At 34.9% G+C, this 21,720-nt stretch overlaps 3 protein-coding genes across 3 annotated transcripts; 1 reads left to right on the top strand and 2 right to left on the bottom strand.

Moving 5' to 3' along the window:
- Positions 1-3,003: 3,003 nt before the first annotated feature.
- On the bottom strand, positions 3,004-6,225 carry LOC139089702 (leucine-rich repeat-containing protein 15-like). Its single transcript, XM_070639295.1, has 2 exons — positions 6,116-6,225; positions 3,004-4,265 (listed from the first exon to the last, which is right to left on the bottom strand). The coding sequence occupies exons 1-2, from the start codon at positions 6,124-6,126 to the stop codon at positions 3,008-3,010; spliced, it is 1,269 nt and encodes a 422-aa protein (XP_070495396.1). The 5' UTR covers positions 6,127-6,225; the 3' UTR covers positions 3,004-3,007.
- A 2,299-nt stretch (positions 6,226-8,524) lies between these two features.
- On the top strand, positions 8,525-12,106 carry Vhl (von Hippel-Lindau). Its single transcript, XM_070639291.1, has 3 exons — positions 8,525-8,883; positions 9,978-10,125; positions 10,541-12,106. The coding sequence occupies exons 2-3, from the start codon at positions 9,985-9,987 to the stop codon at positions 10,895-10,897; spliced, it is 498 nt and encodes a 165-aa protein (XP_070495392.1). The 5' UTR covers positions 8,525-8,883; positions 9,978-9,984; the 3' UTR covers positions 10,898-12,106.
- Positions 12,107-12,619: 513 nt separating this feature from the next.
- Positions 12,620-17,520, bottom strand: LOC139089698 (O-glucosyltransferase rumi homolog). The gene is made up of 2 exons (XM_070639290.1): positions 14,854-17,520; positions 12,620-13,772 (listed from the first exon to the last, which is right to left on the bottom strand). The coding sequence occupies exons 1-2, from the start codon at positions 14,969-14,971 to the stop codon at positions 12,706-12,708; spliced, it is 1,185 nt and encodes a 394-aa protein (XP_070495391.1). The 5' UTR covers positions 14,972-17,520; the 3' UTR covers positions 12,620-12,705.
- Positions 17,521-21,720: the final 4,200 nt, after the last annotated feature.

Raw genomic sequence — 21,720 nt, 5'->3', positions numbered from 1 at the left:
TGAGGTTTTTTTTGATGATGATGGATGCTAAGTAGCCGTGCTCATTTACGTCTCGTTTGATGTTAAGGAAGCTGATGGAGATTTTTTGAAGCTTTGATCAAAGGAAAAATGCAAAGTTTTTTGTCGATTGGTAATTTGGAATTGGAAAATTGATGAGGAAATGATTGAAAATTTTTGCAATTTTTTAGGAAGTTTTCGAACTTTTTGGCAAGTTTGTCGGGAAATATTGGAGATTTTGATCATTTTTTTGAGTTTTACATCTTTGGGCAGTCACATCATTCAATCTCAGAACCAGAGTGAGAGAACCTTGAGGTGGAGGAGCCAATTTAATCGAAGGAGGCACCAAATGGAGCCTTAAAGAAGAACTAATAAGAATTTATGAAAATTACTGGGAAAAAATTAGACTTGAGTCAATTACTGAGTGCTTTTTCACTGTATTTACTTACTTACATGCAGTATCTGACCGTACCGATCAATTATGATCCGCAGATGATCCATAAAGCTAGTGAAAGAGAAGCTAAAGCGTGCTCTTAAAGCTAACACACAAAGCTGATAATAACAGTGAAATTCAGCATATTTCAGCAATCAAGAGACATAATGCTGAAGTAACCAATACTTATTAACTTACTTATAAGAGCCATGCTCCGATTTGAAGTCTAAGTTGCTGCAAAAAGCTTTCTATCTCACTTAATTGCTGGTCGAATCACATTTTATTGGATTTGAATTCTTAATCAGGCATTCCTTCATTAATATCCTAAGTAATGGCGCTTTCTGCTAACCAACCAATGCTGAGACGTCAATACAAGTTTGGAACACAGTTTTTCTGCTGCAATCAACAAAGAACTTGGCAACCAGGAGCTCCAAATGCAGCAACAGATTCAGATACAGAGCTCAAAGTCGAGTCGGTGTGTGAAGTTGAGTCTACCTTGAGCTCTGGTCAGATGGGAAGCATTTTGTTGTATTTTTCAGCTTCATTTAGTAGCATAGATACAGTAATTAAATAAATACTAAAGCAACCTGTCCATAAAACAGAAAAATTCCTTCTTTAACATTCACATCCACACCTAAAACTCAACAATATTCCCAAAAAGTTCATCAAAAAACCTCCCAAATGATTTTGTAGCCTAATTAAAATTATTTACAATAAATAAAAAAATTATTCAAATTGTCCTCAAACTCCATGTCATCAGTTCCCCCTCACCCACCACCCACACCCCCATTTTTTACCTTTTCATAATATTCATTTCTCCTTATAAATCACTTCCTTTGCAAAGCAAACGAAAAAAAAAAAAAAATAATTTTTTTGGTCCATTCCTAATTAAAATTAATGATGTTCGTCCTTCCAACGCAATGGCATAGCAACATGGATTCTTATTTGTTGGCGGAAAGTCCTCCAATGTGATTAAATTTCCTTTCCACCTCCTTCAATCCGCGCTTTCACTTTCAATTTTTACTCTACCCTCCACCCACACAGCAGTTTGAGGCTCAACTTCTCAATATTTTTCTCTATTCTAAACATTAAATTTGTGTTCATAAGAAAATTACTTTTCCTTTTTGAATATTCACACCGGTTTTGTGTTGTGGATTGATGATTTGTTGTTGTGAATTTTGATGGTTTGTCATAACTAGAGGCAAAGGGTAGTGCATGAACCATACAGGTGTCCATCGTCGTTCAGCTTTTCCTACTTAAACACCTGCTACGCCTACACGTGGTGTATTTCGGCTATGACAAACTGTCCAAACGATGCCATACCAATGGAGAAGGTTGTTTATGAATTTGAGTTTTGTCGAGCCCACCCACGTTAAACAATCATCAGCCACAAATTATAAAAAGAAAAGTCTATGAACGAAATTACCAACGACGACCCCAGCTAAATGAAACCGAAATCCGAGCGGCAATGGGCATGAGTAAATAAGTCATAACTAGGAGCAAAGAATAAAGAGAGAATTTGGTACAAGGAGATATTAAGTGATGGTCAGAGGAAGTTTTCGGATCAATCAGTGTCTAGTTATGTTCTGTCAGGCATATATACCGATCCACGACTCCAATCTCTTGATTACTATTTTGAACATCCTACAAAATCCCGAAAACCGGGATCTAAAAATTGAAATCCCTAGATTAAACACAAACCACAGCAAAACTTGATCTTTGTATTGATTTGTATTTTGTATATTTGACTGTAAATACAGCTTTACAGCACGTGGTTTCTACCACAAAATAATTGTTATCAATATAAACAAGCACATATGATTCACCGATACAGTTGAAATTTAGAAAAAAAAATGATAAAAAACTGTGGACGTGTATAGTGAAAATAATGAGGCAGTTGAAGTGATTGTTGAATAAATCCATTTTGTTCTTTTAGTGCAGTGCTGTTCAAACTATGATTTGTTATGAACTGCATGCTGTTCGGCTTTTTTCGTGGCTTGACACTATGTCCGAATCCGTTAAATATTTTTGAACAACACTGTCCTGATTCATTTTTTACTTCGTAAGGTCATACTGATTATCTGTGATCCATGGCTCATGTGATCCCTCAGATGCCGCCTAATATTGACCCTATCGCTGGCTTTTGCTTTCCATTTGCCAAAATCAAATGCAATACTGTCTTTGTCATCATTATCCTAATGTCAGAAGTGTCAGAATTCCACGACCGTCACTAGAAGAACTCTGGAGTCATTTGGCTTGACAGCATGCTAATCGTAGGATATTAGACATTTGACATGTTCATATGCTTACAAGCTCGCATTTCCGAACAGCACAGGGGCACTGCATCGTTTCCGTATCAATGTTAAGACGATAAGTTGTTCTGACGGTACTGTTGCGACTGATTTCGACATCATTTCGACATTTAACATTTATTTAAGATTTGTCTTGATAAAGACATAATATGTGATCAACAGTAAATTGCCAAATATCAAACTAGTTAGCAATCATCCTTGATTCCACATAATTCCATAATAAACCTGTAAATCATTCAAAATAAAATAAAATACCATCCATAATTTACACATTAACAGTAATTTTATTATTTCTATTTCTTAATTTACGAACTATAAGAACCAGCACAACAAGCAGCACAAAAGCTCCACCCGCTGATCCCAATCCAATCCATACCCACTTTAAATATTCATTTTCACCAAGCTTAACAGCATCACTATATGAATAGCATGCCGTCAACACATCACTAACTTCCTTATCACCAAAATTAATCGGTTCCTCATGTGCTGACAAATATCCATCAATACAGACATTATTTTCAGCATGAAAATATTCAATATTTGGAAATTTATCAAAAAATTTCAAATTAATTGATTGAATTTTATTGTCATCGACAGTAAGGACAATAAGGCTTTCATGCTGTCCAAACGGTTCCGGCTGTAAAGTTTCGAGGTTATTCTCATCTAAATAGAGAAATTTGAGATTTCCGAGCGGCACAAAGACATTCGGACGTAACTCATCGATGTCATTACGTGACAAGTCCAATACCTCAAGTGCTGTCAAGTTACGGAACCAATCAGCCGTCAAGTCATTAATCAAATTAATCCTCAAATCTAAAATCAACAAATTCTTTAAATTTTCAAATAAATTCGCTGGAATTATTGACTGTGTCAGTAAATTTCCCATAAGATTAAGCTCAACGAGGCTTGTCAAGTCATTAAATGCAGCACTATCAAATTCATTAATCACATTTGAACCTAAATTTAGACTTGTTAATCTTATCAGACCCTTAAAATAGCTATCAGTCACTGTCATAATTTGATTGCCTGATAAATCTAAAATTTCTAACGTATTTTCGAGTCCGTGGAAAGTATCGGGAACCAGAACCGATAGCTGTGCCTTAATTGTCAATTCTGACAATTTTTGACAATTTTTGAATAAATTTTCAGGCAGGAATTCAAGTTCTTGGTCCTCAATGATGAATATCCTCAATTTGGCACATGACTCAAGTGCATTTGGCATCAGTTCCTTAATTTCTGACTCAATTGATGAAAACTCTTCAATATTTACAAATGTATTAAAGATGACTGGCTGAAGATAATGAATGATTGATTTGGTGATGAAAACTTTCTTGACGTCACTTGCTGAATAGCCGTTCACGTGCTCACCTTCAATCTCATGTTCGGTGTCGGATGTGAGGACGGTGGCGTTCTTGATGTAGCAGTTGTAAGTATCTTTGCGTAGTTCATATTCACATTCTACTGCTGATGATGAGATTGTGGTGTGAATGAAGGAAAATGCCAAAATTATGGAGATTATCAGTCTGGAAAAGGAATGGGAGGAATTAGATTGGTTGGGATGGAAGGTGATGTTTTGGTATTTAAAGCTAGCCGAGCGTCAAAAATGATGCAGACACCACCACAGAGCTTCTAAAGCTCAACTAATGATCCTTTATTAGCATAAAATAGAAGCTACCTCATAATGGCATGAATTTGCCTACCATGGCTGATAAAAGAGCTTTAGCAGAGCCTTAACAACGCCTTGGTAGAGTCTGCTTCATTTGTGCCGTTCAGGCATTGTGGATTGAGAGATAAAATATGTTAAATCATCAATTTTGAATTTTTAATGTGGTCAGATTTTAGATAAAAAGCCTTTTGGTGTTACTTGGGCTACTAGACATGACCCTAACTCAGAAATCCCGGATAACTACAATCTGGGATTAAGATTCAAGTCAGAAATTAAGGAAGTAGCAAATCTGAAATGCATAAATCGACTAATCGATCAAAAATCCGACCCCAGACCATGTTGGACTCTGAATTGGTGCTCGATTCGGTTTAAACACGGTACTATGAATGCTTCCAAGGAATTCCGGTCCCGAAAGATCCTGGGATTTCCCGTTTCTGGTCCAGGCATCGAGAAACCATAGTTCTATGCCATAGTTACGCTAATCTGATGCCAGAATTCGAATAGATTAGCTAGAACGTCCTATTTAGAATAGGAAATCATCCCTAGTACTAGAAACTGCCTATTTAGCATTACTCTAATTATATAACAAAGCCTGAAAAAACCCAACAAATTTCCATCAGCTCAATGACACATGACTCAAATGACTCAATATAAAATGTTCATTTAGATTATTGCAGATTCATCAAGCAATAAACTACGTTTTAACGTTTTAAAGATTAAAACCTGTAATTAAGATTGATATTTTTGGAAACTCATTTTCAAGTTTTAAACTGGGAATTAATTTTCAAGTGTCATAAACAAGTCATAAATGACGAAGAGATTGGGCTCATCTAAAATTATCTATTCGGAAGGCACACGTCGTTGTAGTGTCAGAAAAAGTAGGACACACCTGCGTGACTTTAGATTCAAGGATGATTTGATGAAATTTGGACTCAGTGAAGGGTCAAGTTGACCTGTGGCTTGATTTTCGGGAAATTCAACATTGTGTGCTTTTTGGACTAGTTATTTTAATAATTTACTTGGTAGCTCTTTTACAAACTGTCAAAAAATATGCTCAGGAGGACGTGTTAAAATCAACAAAATTGATATCTGTCCTTTTTAGCTGATTATGCAACATATTCATATATCAATTTCTAAGGACGACTAATGTCTCTTATAGTGAGATTTTTAATATGCGATCAAATAAAGGAATGCGGAATTTGAGGTTTTTATTAGCAGAACAATTCAGACACTCCAAAAGTACAGTACAATTGTATTTATGAACCTTGACTTACAAATGAAAGTAAGTACTAGTTCTCAATGAATTATTATTGAAAAATTATGTATTACATAGTCAGTTTTGAGGTAGAATCAGATGATCTCTTAGTATGAAAGCCTTTGCAATCATGGACATTGCAGGATACCCGAATGGACAATATAATAACATGGCTGTCTAGTAATTCACTAAAAATGATTGTAAAAGCTTTCATTAGCATGCACTAAGAGATCATTTGATTTTAACTCAACACTGACTATTGCAGTAGCAATATGTAGCGAACAGGTAAGCAGATCCACACTTAACTACACTTCTGCCATATATTAATTAAACCAAAGTTCAAATACTCTTCAGATTTTCATTATCAAATCCACTCAGATTTATCGCTCAAATTACTAAATTTTCTTCACAAAACTAGCTTCTATTCCTCAATATTCCCCAAAAATATTTACCTTAAATCCATGATTTTCTTAAAAATTCTTGCAGTCCAATTATCTTTTGCTCCTTACAACTCCAATTCTCCATTTAAACTAAACTTAAATTTTAAGACACAAAAAAAAAATTATTTCTTGCGGTTGCATTTACAGCTACGATTATTGTTATTATTTCTCAAGTGGCCTCTCAATTGACACGTTATGAATCGACTTTGGCGATTTCTTATCAATTCAGGCATTTAGTGGCACTTAAAATTCAATTAAGTAGTTCCAATAAATCATAAATTATAAGATAAATTTTGATTTTATTAGATTGCGAGTCATGGGAATTTAGAGTCTATTTTGACATCGACACGTGGACTGATGCATCCTTCCTCTGGTGCCATCCTCATATCCCCAATCTCGACCTTAATTGCCCAATTTTTTCTGGAGCCATAATTTGAAATTTATGATATTGTCATGATTAAAAGTTGTCCAATGCTTAAGCAATAATGTTTAATTAACTCTTTTTTTTTTTAATTAATATCTTATCAATTTGGTTTCGTCACGCAATTTATTGATGTTAGGAACTCCAAAAATTTCCTTATTTCATATTAATTGTTGCGTAGTAAATTGTGAGATAATGGGGAAGATATTGATGGAGATAGTTGAGGTGAAGGATTCTTACTTTGTGCGGTCTAAAAATACAATTAAGCCATGCCGGAGCTCAATGTCGAGTAAAATTTAATATGAAATTCAGTCGACTTGAGTTTATTTTTCCTTACAACATCCAAGTCACAAAAATCACAATCTTCTCTCATCAGACAAAGAACATCTTCTCAAAAATAGAGTAAGCTGAAATCACGCTCGTCAACATGCTTAACTGGTATAATTAATTAGATTATGCTCCTTAGAATATCCTCATTGCCTGTTTTGGACCTCCATAGGTCATTAAACCAAGTCAAATTTACGATTAATAATACCTACAACATTAAGATAAAGCTGTTATCATTTAAAATTCAATACTTGTAATCACTTTTTGGATTCTGTTTGGTTTGTCCAAAATTACAAATCTGCAGACAAAAAATGTGGACCTGCAGCCTTGTACTTAGGGGTCCGAATGACGGATATCCGTACCGTCCGTTACCGGTAATTACCGGTAATATCCATTACCGTTACCGTTCATTTATATGGATTATCCAGCGGTAACAGATTTTTAGGGTAAAAACGTTATTTTTAGACATTATTCATTTTTGAAAACTTTTAATGTGGATATTTCCAAAAGAATTTTTAGACTTGTCAATTCCAAGATATATAAATGTCAAAGTCAAATGTAATTTTTGATCAAAAAAATGTTATTTTTGGTCACATTTTGTCACAGTGAGCATTGGATATATTATAACTTTTATTTGCTTACTGTTGAAAAAAATTACCAAAAATTACATCTGAAAATCAGTCATTTTGTATGATGAATCCTGAAGAAGTGCTCTAATTATTTGAAAAGGTAATATCAGGAATTATAGAGAGATGAGAAAGGTAACTTTTCAGGTACTTATTGGGTTATGAAAAACTAGTTATTTAGCGCAAGCGCAAGCTGAAACTAAAACTGGCCATATTTCGGTCATTTTTCAAATATTTTCTTTTTAAAATTTTAAACTGCAGGAAAGTTTTAATGCAAAAGATCTTACTTTTGGATGTTTTACAACTTTTCTTTACAAGCCATCCTTTAAAAACGTTTATAAATGGCTTTTTTTTAAAATTACCAAAAAAGTGACCAAAACTAAAATTTTTTTTTACCCTAAATATTTGGATATATGTAGTTGGACTATACGGATATTACCGGTAATCACCGGTAATTACCGGTAAATATCCGTTACCGTCAAATCCCAATTACCGGTAATTTTCGGACCCCTACAAGTTGTACTACAAGATACAGCCCAAAAACCTGTGACAGGCCACTGCCTACTCCTGTGTAGCATAGGCAGTGCACTTCCTGCACTGGAATCCGGTCTCTAGTAAAGACATCCTTTTTTGTAAATTTAAATTCATCTTTAGGCTTTTTTGGGACATTTGTGTCCTAACTCTTAGAGATCGAAGTCGATTAAAATTTTTTATGGAATTAAATCAGCTTGTGTTAACTTTTCTTTACAAAATCCGAGTATTCTTCGAACTGCAGAGCTGATGCGGAGGTTTGACTCTAGTTGAAGAACTTTTTTCGTAGTTCTGACTCAATTGAAGGCGCTTTTTTAAACGGACGCTTAGAATCCGGACTCTCAAAGACCTGCAAACTCTACTTTCCAATATAAATGACAAATCTAAATCTTTATTCAGCAAAATTCATAAAAACATTCAAATTTCAAATCAACCTAAAAACTTTAACGGTTCCAAATTATTCAAAAATCCCTCACTGTGTCAAAATCCCTCAATTTCTCCCATTTCATACGGAATTGTAAATAAAAAACAAAAGTTGAGAAATAAATTTGTGTGCCGTTCTCGATAAATAAGCATTTTGATGCTTAAATCGTGTCTAAAATTATTAGTAAACTTAAAATAATATTATGAACAGCAGTTCCAGCTGTAAATTTGTGTTTTTAAGATTTAGAGCAAAATTAAAAGAATTTTAATTAAAAAAAATGAACATTTTGCAATATTTTAATTAAATTAACAAAATTTACAATGAGAAATGACTGTAAACAGCCACAAATCCTCAATTAATCACAAAATCAATCAAAAATTTGAATCAATTGCGTGCTAAAAAGAAGAAAGGAACAGAACTACAGTTATATTTTTTGGGTATATGGCAAAAGGTAAGTCAAATTTTGGTAAAATTGAAGAAATTCAGCAATTCGACTGATGTGATTAAGTTTGAACCCAAATTGACCATGACCAGACATAAGATTCAGCCTAATTAACTTGACCTACTGGCATTGCCCTCAAAAACAACAATTTGAGTGATAAGAATGTGACATTGGAGGTCTTTAAGACTCAAATTTAATCAATGTCTAATTTGTCAATTTGTGAGCCGATTCACAGCCTTATTTTGAAAGCTACATGCAGCAATTCCATCAAATGAATGTTTCTGACCAAATTGTAAGCTACAGCTTCATTCAGCACAGTTACAGACGTCCGACAAACCCTCACTGGCTTTAATATAAACTTATCGTCAATCTGCAACGTCAATCTACAGTTCCCATTGTGATCCAAACAACTCATTTGATGGAATTACTGCATGTAGCTTACCAAAGAATTCTTGGATTGGATGTGTTGCAAGGAACACTAGAGTCCTTAATATCCCGAACTGGCAGAAGATTTCGAAGGATAGAGCTGTCTTTGGACATTCCCTTCGCGCGACAATGGGCCCTTGTGCGCCCCGGCCAAGGAAGTAAGTTAGTAGCTTACGAAAGGAAGGCTGTGAACCCGGGTCAAAAGTTCGGGCATTAAATGCCACTCATTAAATTAGAATTTATGGTCAAATTTAGAGTTTAAAGGACTTTTGGGAGTCCTGAATCTGAAATTCCATAATGGAGACCTCTTCTGGAGTCCAGACTCCCAAAAAAATGGCTCCATGAAGGGCCAGACTCCAATGGAATCAATATTGGAGTCCTTTCAAATCTGGACAGTTCAATTCTTACTTATTATCAATGTCAGAGTCAGAAACTCCAAATTACAGCACTTTACTGTTCAAAGAAGTACATTAAGGACTGTACTGTACTTATGGACTGTCTGATCCTTTCTCTAACATCCAACAGCAACTCTCAATTGCTCTCAGCATATTCTGCTCTTCAGAGCACTTCTTTTGTCTGCTACAGCTTATACTAACTTCTACAATCTACTAGTGTCCTTCAATTTTATTTCGAGCCATAAAATATATTAATATTAATAATAATCTACTCATTTTCAGACTACCTATGTTAAGATCACGCGAAAGCAATATCAGAGCGTTTGTAAAATTCATCAACTGCTCACCAAGACGAATTGAAGTTCATTGGATTAATTATCGTGGAAAGAACGTACATTATTCAACATTAGAACCATCAGCCAGTGTTGTGGTGAGCTATTGTGACAAGTTTTTAGTATGTTTGAGTTTGAGAATGGACAAGATGAATTTTGGGTTTGTAGTCCAGTTTTGAAGGGTTTGGTGGGTCTATGGGGTTCAGAATTACTTTAATAGTAGTTAAATTTGCAAGTCAACTTGACTTTGACTTGAGTACGGATTCATGAGTGACTCTGGCTTCAAGACAGTGTAAGACTGACTTGACTTTGACCGACTTGACTTTGACTGACTTGACTTTGACTGACTTGACTTTGACTGACTTGACTTTGACTTACTTGACTTTGGCTGACTTGACTTTGACTGACTTAACTTTGGCTGACTTGACTGACTTGATTCCCAAAATTTCCGCATTTTCCATGCATAGGAATACGTAAAATCCACCAAATAATCAATCAATCTCCTATTTTTAGGTCAACACATTCGTCACACATCCATGGATCTGCCTCTGTCCCGAAACCGGTCAACGTATGTGCATCAACAACAACGAAGTCTTTCTAGGCAAACCATGGTTCAATTTCATCACAAATTCCGAAGACGGTCTTGTGTCCGTTGAGCGACAAGATGCCAACATTCATCTACCAATGAGATCTCTTCGTGAAATAAGTCTATGGAAAGTGCTGTTTTTGATACGATCGCGGAGTGACATTATAGCCTTAGAAATTCCGAAGACATTGAAGGCTGATCTGCTGCATCAATTCTTCTTATCGACTAGATATCAAGAAGCTGAAGCGGAAGGAGATGAGAATGAGGGTGGGAATGGGAATTAGGGGTAGGAAGGGACGAATTAGGATTATTCGAAATAATTGAAATTTAGGATTAATTGTTATTGTAGCTGGATTATTAAGTTAGCTTTTATAAAATGCATCACTGGATTTTGGGAGGGGTTTTGGGGTGGTCTGAAGGGTATGGAACTGAATAAAATGGTTAAAAATACCCTAAATTGACTAAAAATGATCAAAAATGTCAAAAAATGGTCAAAAAATTGTCAAAATTGATCAAAAGAAGTTGAAAATGTTCAAAATGTGATTAGTCAGTTCCTCACCTTTGGGATACCTTAAACCCACCGGAAAGCACATGAAGTCGAAATGGCCAAAAATCCAGCTCTTGACTCATTTGACTCTGGTCCAGTGTTGATATGAATTGCCTTTAAAAAAGGTATTGGCTTCAATTTTGAAAAAGGCAGAATTATTGCAACATTGTTGAGTCTGAGGCCGGATTTCATTGAATCTGACCTGTAATCAGAGACATAATGGACAGGGTCCAGATTGTCGAGCATTTTGACGTCGTGCACCCGGAAAACCTCTCAACCAATTATTTTGAATCTGAATAGCTCAAATCGGTTAATAGATCTAAAATCCAGTCCAGGCTTGTATGACTCTGACTACAGGACTCTGTTTGAAGCCGACACCATGCGAAACCTAGACAAATAAGTAGGATGCTCATGAATATGCTTGGCTCATGAATTACTTGGCGTACAACAGTAGAGAAGGAGGCAGAACAACAACAAAAGAAGTTAGCAGAAGTAGCCGTTATAGCCCGGAACAGAGACCTGTTCAATTGCTTTATTAACGCCCTACGATTCACAGTGGATCAATAGGAACCAATCATCATCATGAATATGCTTGGAATATTGAGTATATCCTTAATTTTGACTGAGTATATTCATGAACATGCTTATTTAGGTGTCATGGGTTGCAGGGCTAGAATAGGTTGTAGAGCATTGTCTGTTAGGAAAAGTCACACTGACCATGGATGCCTGGCTAAGGACATTAGATTGATTGACCCGACTTGTAAGCTATTCAGATTAGCTACATCACTGACCTTATAAACGAATGAATTATTACTGAAAAAAATCTGGAAAAAAATGATTCGAAATATTTTTTAAATTTAAGAAGACACAAAAGAAAAATTGTTAAAATTAGTCTAAGCCTTACTGTAAAATATTTTCTACCTTTTAAGAAACTATGAAATAAAAAGAAAAATGTAATAAGAAATAAGAGAGACAATTTGTGCCTTAATTTATGTATTTTTGTAGTGCTGGTGAACTAAGTTGGTAGAAATGAAGGAACCGGACTTCAGTGGACTAGAAAATGGAGTTATTGGTAATTGAAAATCAGAAACCAGCAATAGAGCCAGCTTTAGGTTCCATCTCAGATAGCCTATGGATCACAATTGATCTGCACGGTCAGCAAAGTCCTCATCAACCTTCGATGTCCAAGAGTGTAGAATCGATCAAAAATGATCAAAAGCTTGTTGATTAGCTCTGCAGTCTTGATTTGAACCAGCTTAGGCTTCCCATAAGCTTAAGAAACAGCCTGAAAAGCACACAGCATGGAAATGACCGAAAATCTTGCTGAAGGTTGACTTAACTTAAGCCTAAGATTGGATATAAGGGAATCTGGCTTAATACCAGAGTCACACTGGTCAAGGACTGGATTTTTGGTCATTTTGCGGCTATTTGCCTGCCATAAAAATCCAAAAACACCAAATTTTCATGAAAAATTCAAAATTTTATTACAAAAATTCCAAAAAATTTGAAAAAATTCCAAAAAACTTCAAAAATTCCCAAAAAATTTCACTTAATTTCAATAAATTCCTCCTTCCTTTTCACCTCAAACTTAATCAACCGTCCATAATATCTCAACAATCTCCTCCAATAACACTCAACATCCTCCATCATCAAATTATTCCATATCATGTCATATCCACGTTCAGCTATTTCCTGTGCAATATCCTGATGATCCACAAAGAATTTTATCAATTTTTGGAGTTCCTGTGGCGTTGCCTTACTGTCAACTGGAACATAATGGACCCATGGCTTAAGTGAGTCATAAAAGAATTCCTTCCATTCATTGCCGACATGAAAAACGAGCGATTTACACAGGAATAGATGCTTAAGCCTGAAGCTTGCAGCCACGCCGCGATAATTAAACAAAAATTTGTATCGGCAGTGATCCTCAAGTGAAATTTCGTCAGCAGGCTCAGCCCCAAGTGTGTCTTTAGGTGACTTCCATCCTTGATTCTTCGTGTACTGAGCATCAACAAGCTTCGGATTCTTTCTGGACAACAGCACCAATGCATCACGTTCATCGGACGTCCTTGATCCTCTAAAAAGCACTTTTGACAACTTTTTTGTCCATGGATATTTTTCAGCTGCTTCCGTTATTGACAGCCGATGCTTATCCCATCGTCCGAGACCTGTTGGATATAACTTGATGGCTGGACCGCCTTCATAAAATGCCCATGCTGGATACATAATGTCCAGATATGTTTCAGTCTTACTGAATGACAGAACTGGACCTTGATGTCCATAATGAGGTAGTATTTGTGGATAGTCACGGACATTTATGACCAGTTCCATATTTGGAAGTTTGACTTTATTTAGAATTTTTTTAATAAAATGCTCAACGCCTGAACATCTTGACGGAAAGTTGCAGTCTTTTTGTCTGTAAATTTTATTGTCAATTATTTGATAGACAGTTCCGTGTGACTTAATGTCGTTTAGCATTTGCTCAGTTATTCCTTTCTCGAATGGCTTAAAGTCTCTTTTGAGGACGTCAATATGACAGGAACAATTTTTTGATTTACATGGTGTATATGATGATAAGGCTGTACTGATTTGGGATGTTATTTTGTTGGTGACTGAAAGAAATGGAAAAGATTGTTGATTTAGTGGCTGATGAATAGGATTATTTGGTTAATTGATCATAATTATGGGTTTAGGAGCCGGTTTCTTGAGGCCATTGACACAATTGCTCTGTACGGCCAGCGAAGTAAGTGAGTAAGCTGGTTTCTTAAGATACTCGTGATATCCTACCCTATTCTACATATGCGTGGCTATTTTAGTGTATCCCACCTACCATACTCCTCCTTCAGCACAAGGGTACCAAGAATAAGATTTGGTAGAGCCTATGGCCAAGGAAAGCCTTGTATATCCATGTAGAATAGTGTAGGATATCTCAGAAAGGCTAATTAACCGGCCTAAGACTGGCGTAACTCTGACTAGACGCTGTATTCGACGCTTAAATCCAGCACTCTGACTAGATGCCGGATTAGGATCAAATTCAGCATCATTCAAGAGTCACACAAACCTAGTGCCGGGTTTTAGATGGACTAACCGACTTATGCCTATTCTGTTGAGGAATCAGACCCAAATAGATGGAAAATATGCAGCAAAACTTGATAAAGCAACTAAGATGGACTGTTTTGGGTAGTAACTTAGCTAGAATTTGACTGTCAATTGATCTTATATGCTCTATGCGACCAATGAGTCTATCTTAGTTGCTTTGATAAGTTGAGCTCATCAACTGACGTTCTGATAGACATGAAATCATCTTCTACCCGAAAAGCACACGACGTAGTGTCAAATGACCAAAATTCCAGTTCAAAACCAATTTGATTCTATCCTGAGGTTGGAGTTCATCGAATCTGGCTTAAAAAAAGAGTTATAATGATCTGAAGCAGAGTTTTTGATCATTTAGCCGTCGTGTACCTGCTGGGCTAGTAGGCGGTATCCCTAATTTCTAATTTGAACAGCATAAGCCTGCTTATTGGTTCCTTTCATGAGTCGAACAGTTAAAAACACTTCTAAACCAGTTAACTTCAAGAATAGCAAGCTATTGTCCAGCCAATGTCAAATTCTAATGCATTTCTGAATCCTCAAGCCTTACATCATCTCATCCTACCCTGACAGACCCCCAAAAACCCATCAATCCCAACTTACATTCATCAAACTCATCCGTCTCTTGTTGATCACAATTTTTATTTTTATCACATGTTTGTGAATTAATTATATTGATAATACTGATTATGCTTAGAGCTACTATCACTTTACTGGTCATCTCATTGAGTTAATGTCTAAATTTGGTGTCAATTAAACTGAGATTCTTAAAAAGTATTTCCAAAAATAGAAAAATCTGGAAAAAAAAGTTGTTATTTTGTATACAAAAAGGGGATCAAAACTATGAAGGATATGCCGAATGTTTTAGTATCAACAGTTGATGTTTTGATGTTGAATGTTTTGTCAATGTTGAATGTTTTGGTGTTTGATTTTGAATGTTTTGATGTTGCATCAACTATTTACAAAGCAATTAGCATTGTATGTGGATTTGTTGTTCTGGCAATTGTTGAAGTAAAGTCAGAAACTCATTGGGGGTCGTTCAATTGTTATGTAACCCTATTAGAGGGGGATGAGGGTCAATAAGTCGATTTTTTGAGATCCATAATAAGTGAACGATTCTTTATGAATTAGAATGAATTAAAAAAATTGGGATTTTTGGCATATTTAGACATTTGGGATAAGATTTAAAGCTCTGGCTGTTTATCTGTAAGCTGTAACTCATAAACAATCTTGATAGGCAATGAGGCTGCTTTAAGATACCGGATTAGCATTACAAATACAATGAAATCTTGTTATTTGCTTGTTAGGGTCACTATTGCGTCATCATATGATGTCAGGTGCGTCAGGTGTCAGGTGTGTATGGATAATACAGAGTACGTTAGCCTAGCAAGTCTCTACCCTTAAGCCAAACGGTAAGAGAACCAAGAGGGATCCAAGAGACCCAAGAGGGACCTAAGAGGCCCAAGAGTGACCCAAGAGTGACCCAAGAGACCCAAGAGGGACCCAAGGGACCCAAGAGGGACCTAAGAGACTCAAGAGGGACCCAAGAGACTCAAGAGGGACCCAATAGACCCAAGAGGGACCCAAGAGTGATCCAAGAGACCCAAGATGGACCCAAGAGACCCAAGATGGACCTAAGAGACCCAAGAGGGACCATGAATTACAATTGAGCTGTTAAGTTCCTCAAAATCTAGGTCAGTAGGCTCTGAATTGTCCCTAAGTCGGTCATATCCACAATATTATACCATATCGGTCATCAACCTAATTTACAGCACCTAAATTACACCTCTAATTGCCCACTAACACCCAAAATTCAACTAAAATCCATAATCCAATTAATCATATCCACATAATTTCACAATTCATATGGATTCTCGATGACGAAAATTCAGAACGAAATCGTGCATGTGTCACATGATTTCAATCATGCGATCTATATTTTGATGACTCACTATTGAGAATGATTTAAAACACGACTTTTGTGTTGATGTTTTTTGTGTCAATTTTAATAGTCATAGCTTTTAAGAACCTTGTTGATATGTGAATGTTGGCTGTAGAGAATAAAGTGTCTTTCCTTCAAAATAAATAAGCATAATGACGTGATTTGAATGATTTAGAATTGTTGTGACAAATGTAATTAATCATGCTGAATGAGGGGATTTTTGATGATTAAGTTGATGTGGTATCTAAAACTGAGTAAATCTAAGGAGGATGCCCATCTCATCAAGCTCTTTAAAGCTCTTGAAAGCAAGCAATTCGTATGTTTTTATTTGTAATTATTTGAAAATTTGGAAATATTGAATATTTTTAATGAAAAATTCAATTTTTTTAATCAATTTCATGTCTTTATTTTTTGATTTCAATGTTTAATATACAATAATAACCAAAAAAAAATGTTTGATAAAATTCGAGAACACTTCCAGTTTTTAAATTTAGAAAAATATTTTGAACGTCCAAGATAATCGATCTGAAGTCCGTCACAAGTCTGGCATGACTCTGTCATGGTGCCAGATTTTGATCAAATCTAAATTCAGCACCAAGTCAAAGTCACAACGACCTAGAGCTGGACTTTTGATAGAGTATTCGACTGTTTTGAGAAGTATTGAAATTTGTAAATGAGATTTAAAAAATTTATTAAAAATTGAGATTAAAATATTCGAAAAAAATCAACTTTAAAAATGCTTTGGATAAGTTCAATAAATCGTGAATTTAAAATTTGGTACAAAATTTCCTTTTTTTATAAAAATTTCTTAAAAAACTTCACTTTACTCTTCCTTTCTGTTAGGTTCCTATATTTCAAATTCCCTTATTCATTGCATTATTATCAATTTATAAAAAATCAGAGCTCGAAGTCGACTCAAATTTCGCATGAATTCTAGTCAACCTTACTCGACCTTCTCCATACAAAATTCAACTCAAAATCGACTTCGAGTTCTGTTTAAAAAACACAACTTTTAAAGCACATTGGTCAATTCTGTCTTATTTTATAGTTTCTGTGATGTCTTTTTTTAGTACGAAAAATTCTATTTGTTAGCCTCGTAAATGAGCATTCGGCACCAATATATGGCTTAGTTTTAATATTTTTAGTTTGATAAATTATGCAGCATAACAAGATTAAAAATGAATGATTATAAATTATGTCTCAAAAATTGAAAAATGGGCTTGAAATTGGACTTGAATTTTGAATGGAAAAATCGACTTGAATCCAAAGTTGCCAAACAGAAACCTGTGACAGGCAAAAATCGAACAAATTCTTGATAATTTTTATGGATTTGTGATTTTCTTTGCATTATTGGAAAATAAAATTGGCGTAATAAAAATTTATTTACGATTTTAACGATTTTGCTTGTGTTGATTTTAATTTTGTGGAAAAAAAATTGAATTTTGCATTTTTTGACAAGATTTCAGCTATGAATCAAGCCTTGAATCAGCTATTATTCATAATTTTTTTGAATTTTGATTCATATTTTTATCAAAAAGTCAAACATGACCTCAGAGCAAGAAGTCGACTAATCATACACAATTCTAGGATTCATACTAAACTGCAAGCATTCAGAGTAGGACGAACTTTAAGGAACAGCCAACAACTGCAGCCCTATACACCAGACTGAGAAACTCCGCGGTAATATCGCAGTATCCATATAAATACCGTCGATACCGTCTAGTTTCTCAGCCTGGCCTATACATATACAATGAAGGAACCTTCTATAATTCTAACACAGAGTTAGTTCCCCCAAAAACTTCTATTTTTGTTTATTTTCATGTTTTGTTGACTATTCTTATCAAAAATGAAGCTTTTTATCTGAACACAAGTGTTATTTATCTTCCGGTAATGTAGCAAGTTCATGTGATGTGAATTCTTGTATTTTGGATAAGAGTCGATCAAATATTATGTTCTGTTAACAAAAATTAGGACTTTTTTGTTCGAATTGTATCAAATTTTTGTTAAAAGATGTCTAAAATGGGGTAAATTTTAGACAGACAATTGAGCATATCCATCAACATGAGCATGTTTATGAGTATACTCAATTAATGTCTCGAGTGAATCAGGCAGAGATTAATTGCTATAAACTTGACATTCTATGTTAAAATCCTCAAATGTCGAGCTTAATTACTAGACATAAGGTTGACTCAGGGGTGTAACCAGTCATTGGGAGTAAGTGCCCCCCTCTGAGAATTGGTAAGGGTTTATTAGAGCTCTGGTATGTTGTGATCATTCTCATAAGCACCTGCACATACCCGAAAATATTCTGTCTAATTTAATTAACATTATTTAGTCAAATTTAGTCAAATTTCCACAATTTTAAGCACTATCACGAGAATTCTAGTTCCTAACAACCCCATTGACACTCATACTTAATTCCCAAAGAACAATTTAATGCCTAATTTGCTCCACTTTCTCTATTAACAGCCACAAAGCCTTACAATTCAGATCAAACTCCAAAAAAAAATTCACACAATTTCCCACAAAACATTTTCACTCACATTTTTCCACATCCCAAAAAGTTTAAAACTTCCATTCCTTATAATCAGCCGTTCCTTTAAAAATAATGAAAAACAGCGCAAATCCACAGCCAGCTAACAGTGCAATTTTAAAGATACAACAACATCCTTTTGCTGCCGTCCAGCACAACAGTGCTATAATGACACACAGGATCACAACACCAGCTATGATGTAAGTTGTGAGATTTTTCTGGACATTTTGTGTAATTTCTTTAATATCTTCTTGAGCATTTGGTGCCGATGAGATGAGGGTGATGGCAAGTGAGATGATGAGAAGGGATGTGATGATTTTTGAGGTCATTTTTTGGCTGGATTTTTATTGCTGGAAATTGGAAAATTGTTAAAGAAAAGTTCAAAATTTGGAAATTTTGCATGAAAAATTAAATTAAATTGAATTTTATGTCCAGAATTGTCTGAGATGTGACTAGCTGTATTTTGGTAGATTGTGGCTGTATTTGGAGATTGTCAACATGGATGACACCTTTGTGCATGCACAATAATCGAGGTCTATTATGGTTGGATGTCTACATATGATATATAATGCTTGAAGGACCCAGCTTGATGAGTCTGGATATTCTGTGATGAATAAGCTATTGTGCCTGCAGTTTATAGTGGAATCTGAACCAATTTGATAGGTATGTGCATTGCTAAGACATCAGTACGTCAATACACCTTAGATACACTGCTATGTACCCTGCTATAGACCATGCTATGAAACCTGCTATGAAAACTGCTATGGAGCCTGTTGTGGACTATGCTGTGTACCCAGCTATGTCCCTGGCTATGTAGTAGTGAAGAGTTTCAAAAACCTCAAAATTGCCCCCAAAAACACGAATCGAGCTTCATAACAAGCAGGATAAAATGGAAAAAAGAGCTTCGAAAATTAAGAATGAACTGGGATCGAACCCATGACCCTGGGCACGTAACGATCTGCCATTTATGCAACTGATGCCATTTTACTGCCCTTAATTCAATTTAATTGACAGCCAAAATTGAATTAAATTCAATTTTCACCATAAATCCACCAATTAATTCAACAAACTAAGCTTAATATGCCTAATTAAACCCCAAATCTACAGCAGTCAATGCCTAAGTAACCCTGAAGGTGATAATTCTGCCTTAAACATCAATCAACTCCATCAACAGTCCATAAACTTCAATATTAATTAATAATCAATTCACACTCACTTCTTTGTTTAATATTAAAAATTATTTTACACAAAATTTTCAATTTTCACTTTAAATTTTTAATTTTTCTCAATTTTTTCAATATTTTTTCATGAAAGTTTTTAACTTTTATTTACAAATATCAATAAAATTGACTTTATTGGCCGTTAAACTAACTAATTTTGTATAAAAATATTCAAAATTAATTTCTAGAGATTCAATTTAATAATTTTTTAAATTAATGCGCAGCTTTCGTTCCTTCACATCGACTATTTTCTTTGTTATTGACTGAATAAACATTCAATGTGACAAATTTATTAAATATTTGTTGATGTTTTTCCATAAATTTAATGTTTTTTGCATTGTTTATTGAATTTTTGATGTTTTTGTTGTGTTTTATTTGGGTTTTTAATGTTTTGATGAATGTTGAATGTTTTTGATTTGGATTTTCAATGTTTTAGTGAATGTTTCAATGGTTTTGTTTAGAATTTCACTGTTTTGATGAATATTCAATGTCCAATTTTTAATGTTTGGTTGTCTCTAATTTAAATTTTTAATGTTTTAATGAATGTTTTAGTATTTTTGATTTGTGTTTTCAATGTTTTAGTGAAACTTAAATATTTTTCTATAGATTTTCAATGTTTTAATGAATTTTGAATGTTGTATGTCATAAAATGAATCTAAAATATTGAACTAGAAAGCCTTAAATGCTAGCTGAAGCTGAATATCTATCAAATCTGAATATCTGTAACAAAATGTCAAATTAAACAATTTATTTTGTGAGATTTTTTATTTTATTTCCTCAAAATTAATCAATTTTACTCCAAAAAACATCAATTAACCCCCACCTTCAACATCATCACCATCCATAATGATCCTTCATAAATACAATCAACATAATTAATGCAAATATGAATATAATCAAAAAACTACATCCAAAAATGAATCCAAAGACATAACTGATGAATCTGCAGCACTGCTTAGGCATCAATACGATGCAAGTTATGACAGCCACAATTGTAATTGCACACACACTTGCAATTACCCAAACTATTTCATGTGAAAGTTCTGTTGCCTCAAACAGCGTGTTGTGAATTCCTTGTGGAACCTCAAATGGCGTTCCTTGACTTTTTGTGAATGTGCAGGTGATGAAGACAAGCAATGTTGTGATTAGCTTTGATGAATCCATGATTTTGATGTTAAGGATGACTCTTGTGACTGTTAAATGACTGAATTTTATGTCTGGTACTTTCTTTTATGGCTCATAGTTTGCAAAAAAACAAGAGAAACTTTAAAGTTTCAGAAATTTTCGGGTAGTAATTTGGCTGTTAATATTTTATGTCAGGTAAAAAATTTGGATGGATTGTGAATTTTGTAATTGCTTTGGTAAGCCTAGACATAGACGCTTACCTAGGCAAGAGACAGCAAAGATAATGGCAATTGTCTAGGCTAAGGCACAGTGAATATAAAAGCACCTGCCTGGGCCAAGGCACAATTGAGATAAAGGCACCTGTCTAGGCCTGGCACAGTCAAGTTAAAGGTACATGCACAGGCGAAGGTACAGCCTAGACATATGCACCTGTCTAGGCTAAAACGCCGCCAAGACATAGACACATGCAGAGGCCATAATTCAGGCACAATTCCTAGACAAATGCAAAAATCCGACTCAAGCCAGTGTAATCTAGGATGAGCTATGACCCCATCCTAGAGCTCATGTTGGTCTCAACATTAGGGGGTAGCCAAAATTCAACATTAGGTAGACTAGGCTCTAGTTTGAGGCAGAATGAAGCAGAATTCCAT

This window comes from Chironomus tepperi, unplaced genomic scaffold (assembly GCF_022539635.2).
Source record: "Chironomus tepperi strain 1889 unplaced genomic scaffold, CSIRO-AGI_Ctep_v1 contig_195, whole genome shotgun sequence".
Taxonomy (NCBI): Eukaryota; Metazoa; Arthropoda; class Insecta; order Diptera; family Chironomidae; genus Chironomus; species Chironomus tepperi.
Note: the sequence above shows the minus strand (reverse complement) of the source record. Positions and strands in the feature narration are given on the sequence as shown.

Bases quoted from the DNA above. Each gene is read 5' to 3' on its own strand.
- Vhl (XM_070639291.1), top strand. From the start codon at position 9,985: ATGTTAAGATCACGCGAAAGCAATATCAGAGCGTTTGTAAAATTCATC. The intron at 10,126-10,540 runs GTGAGCTATTGT...TCCTATTTTTAG, and splicing joins AACCATCAGCCAGTGTTGTG to GTCAACACATTCGTCACACA.
- LOC139089698 (XM_070639290.1), bottom strand. From the start codon at position 14,971: ATGACCAGTAAAGTGATAGTAGCTCTAAGCATAATCAGTATTATCAAT. The intron at 13,773-14,853 runs GTAAGTTGGGAT...CATTTCTTTCAG, and splicing joins GACGGATGAGTTTGATGAAT to TCACCAACAAAATAACATCC.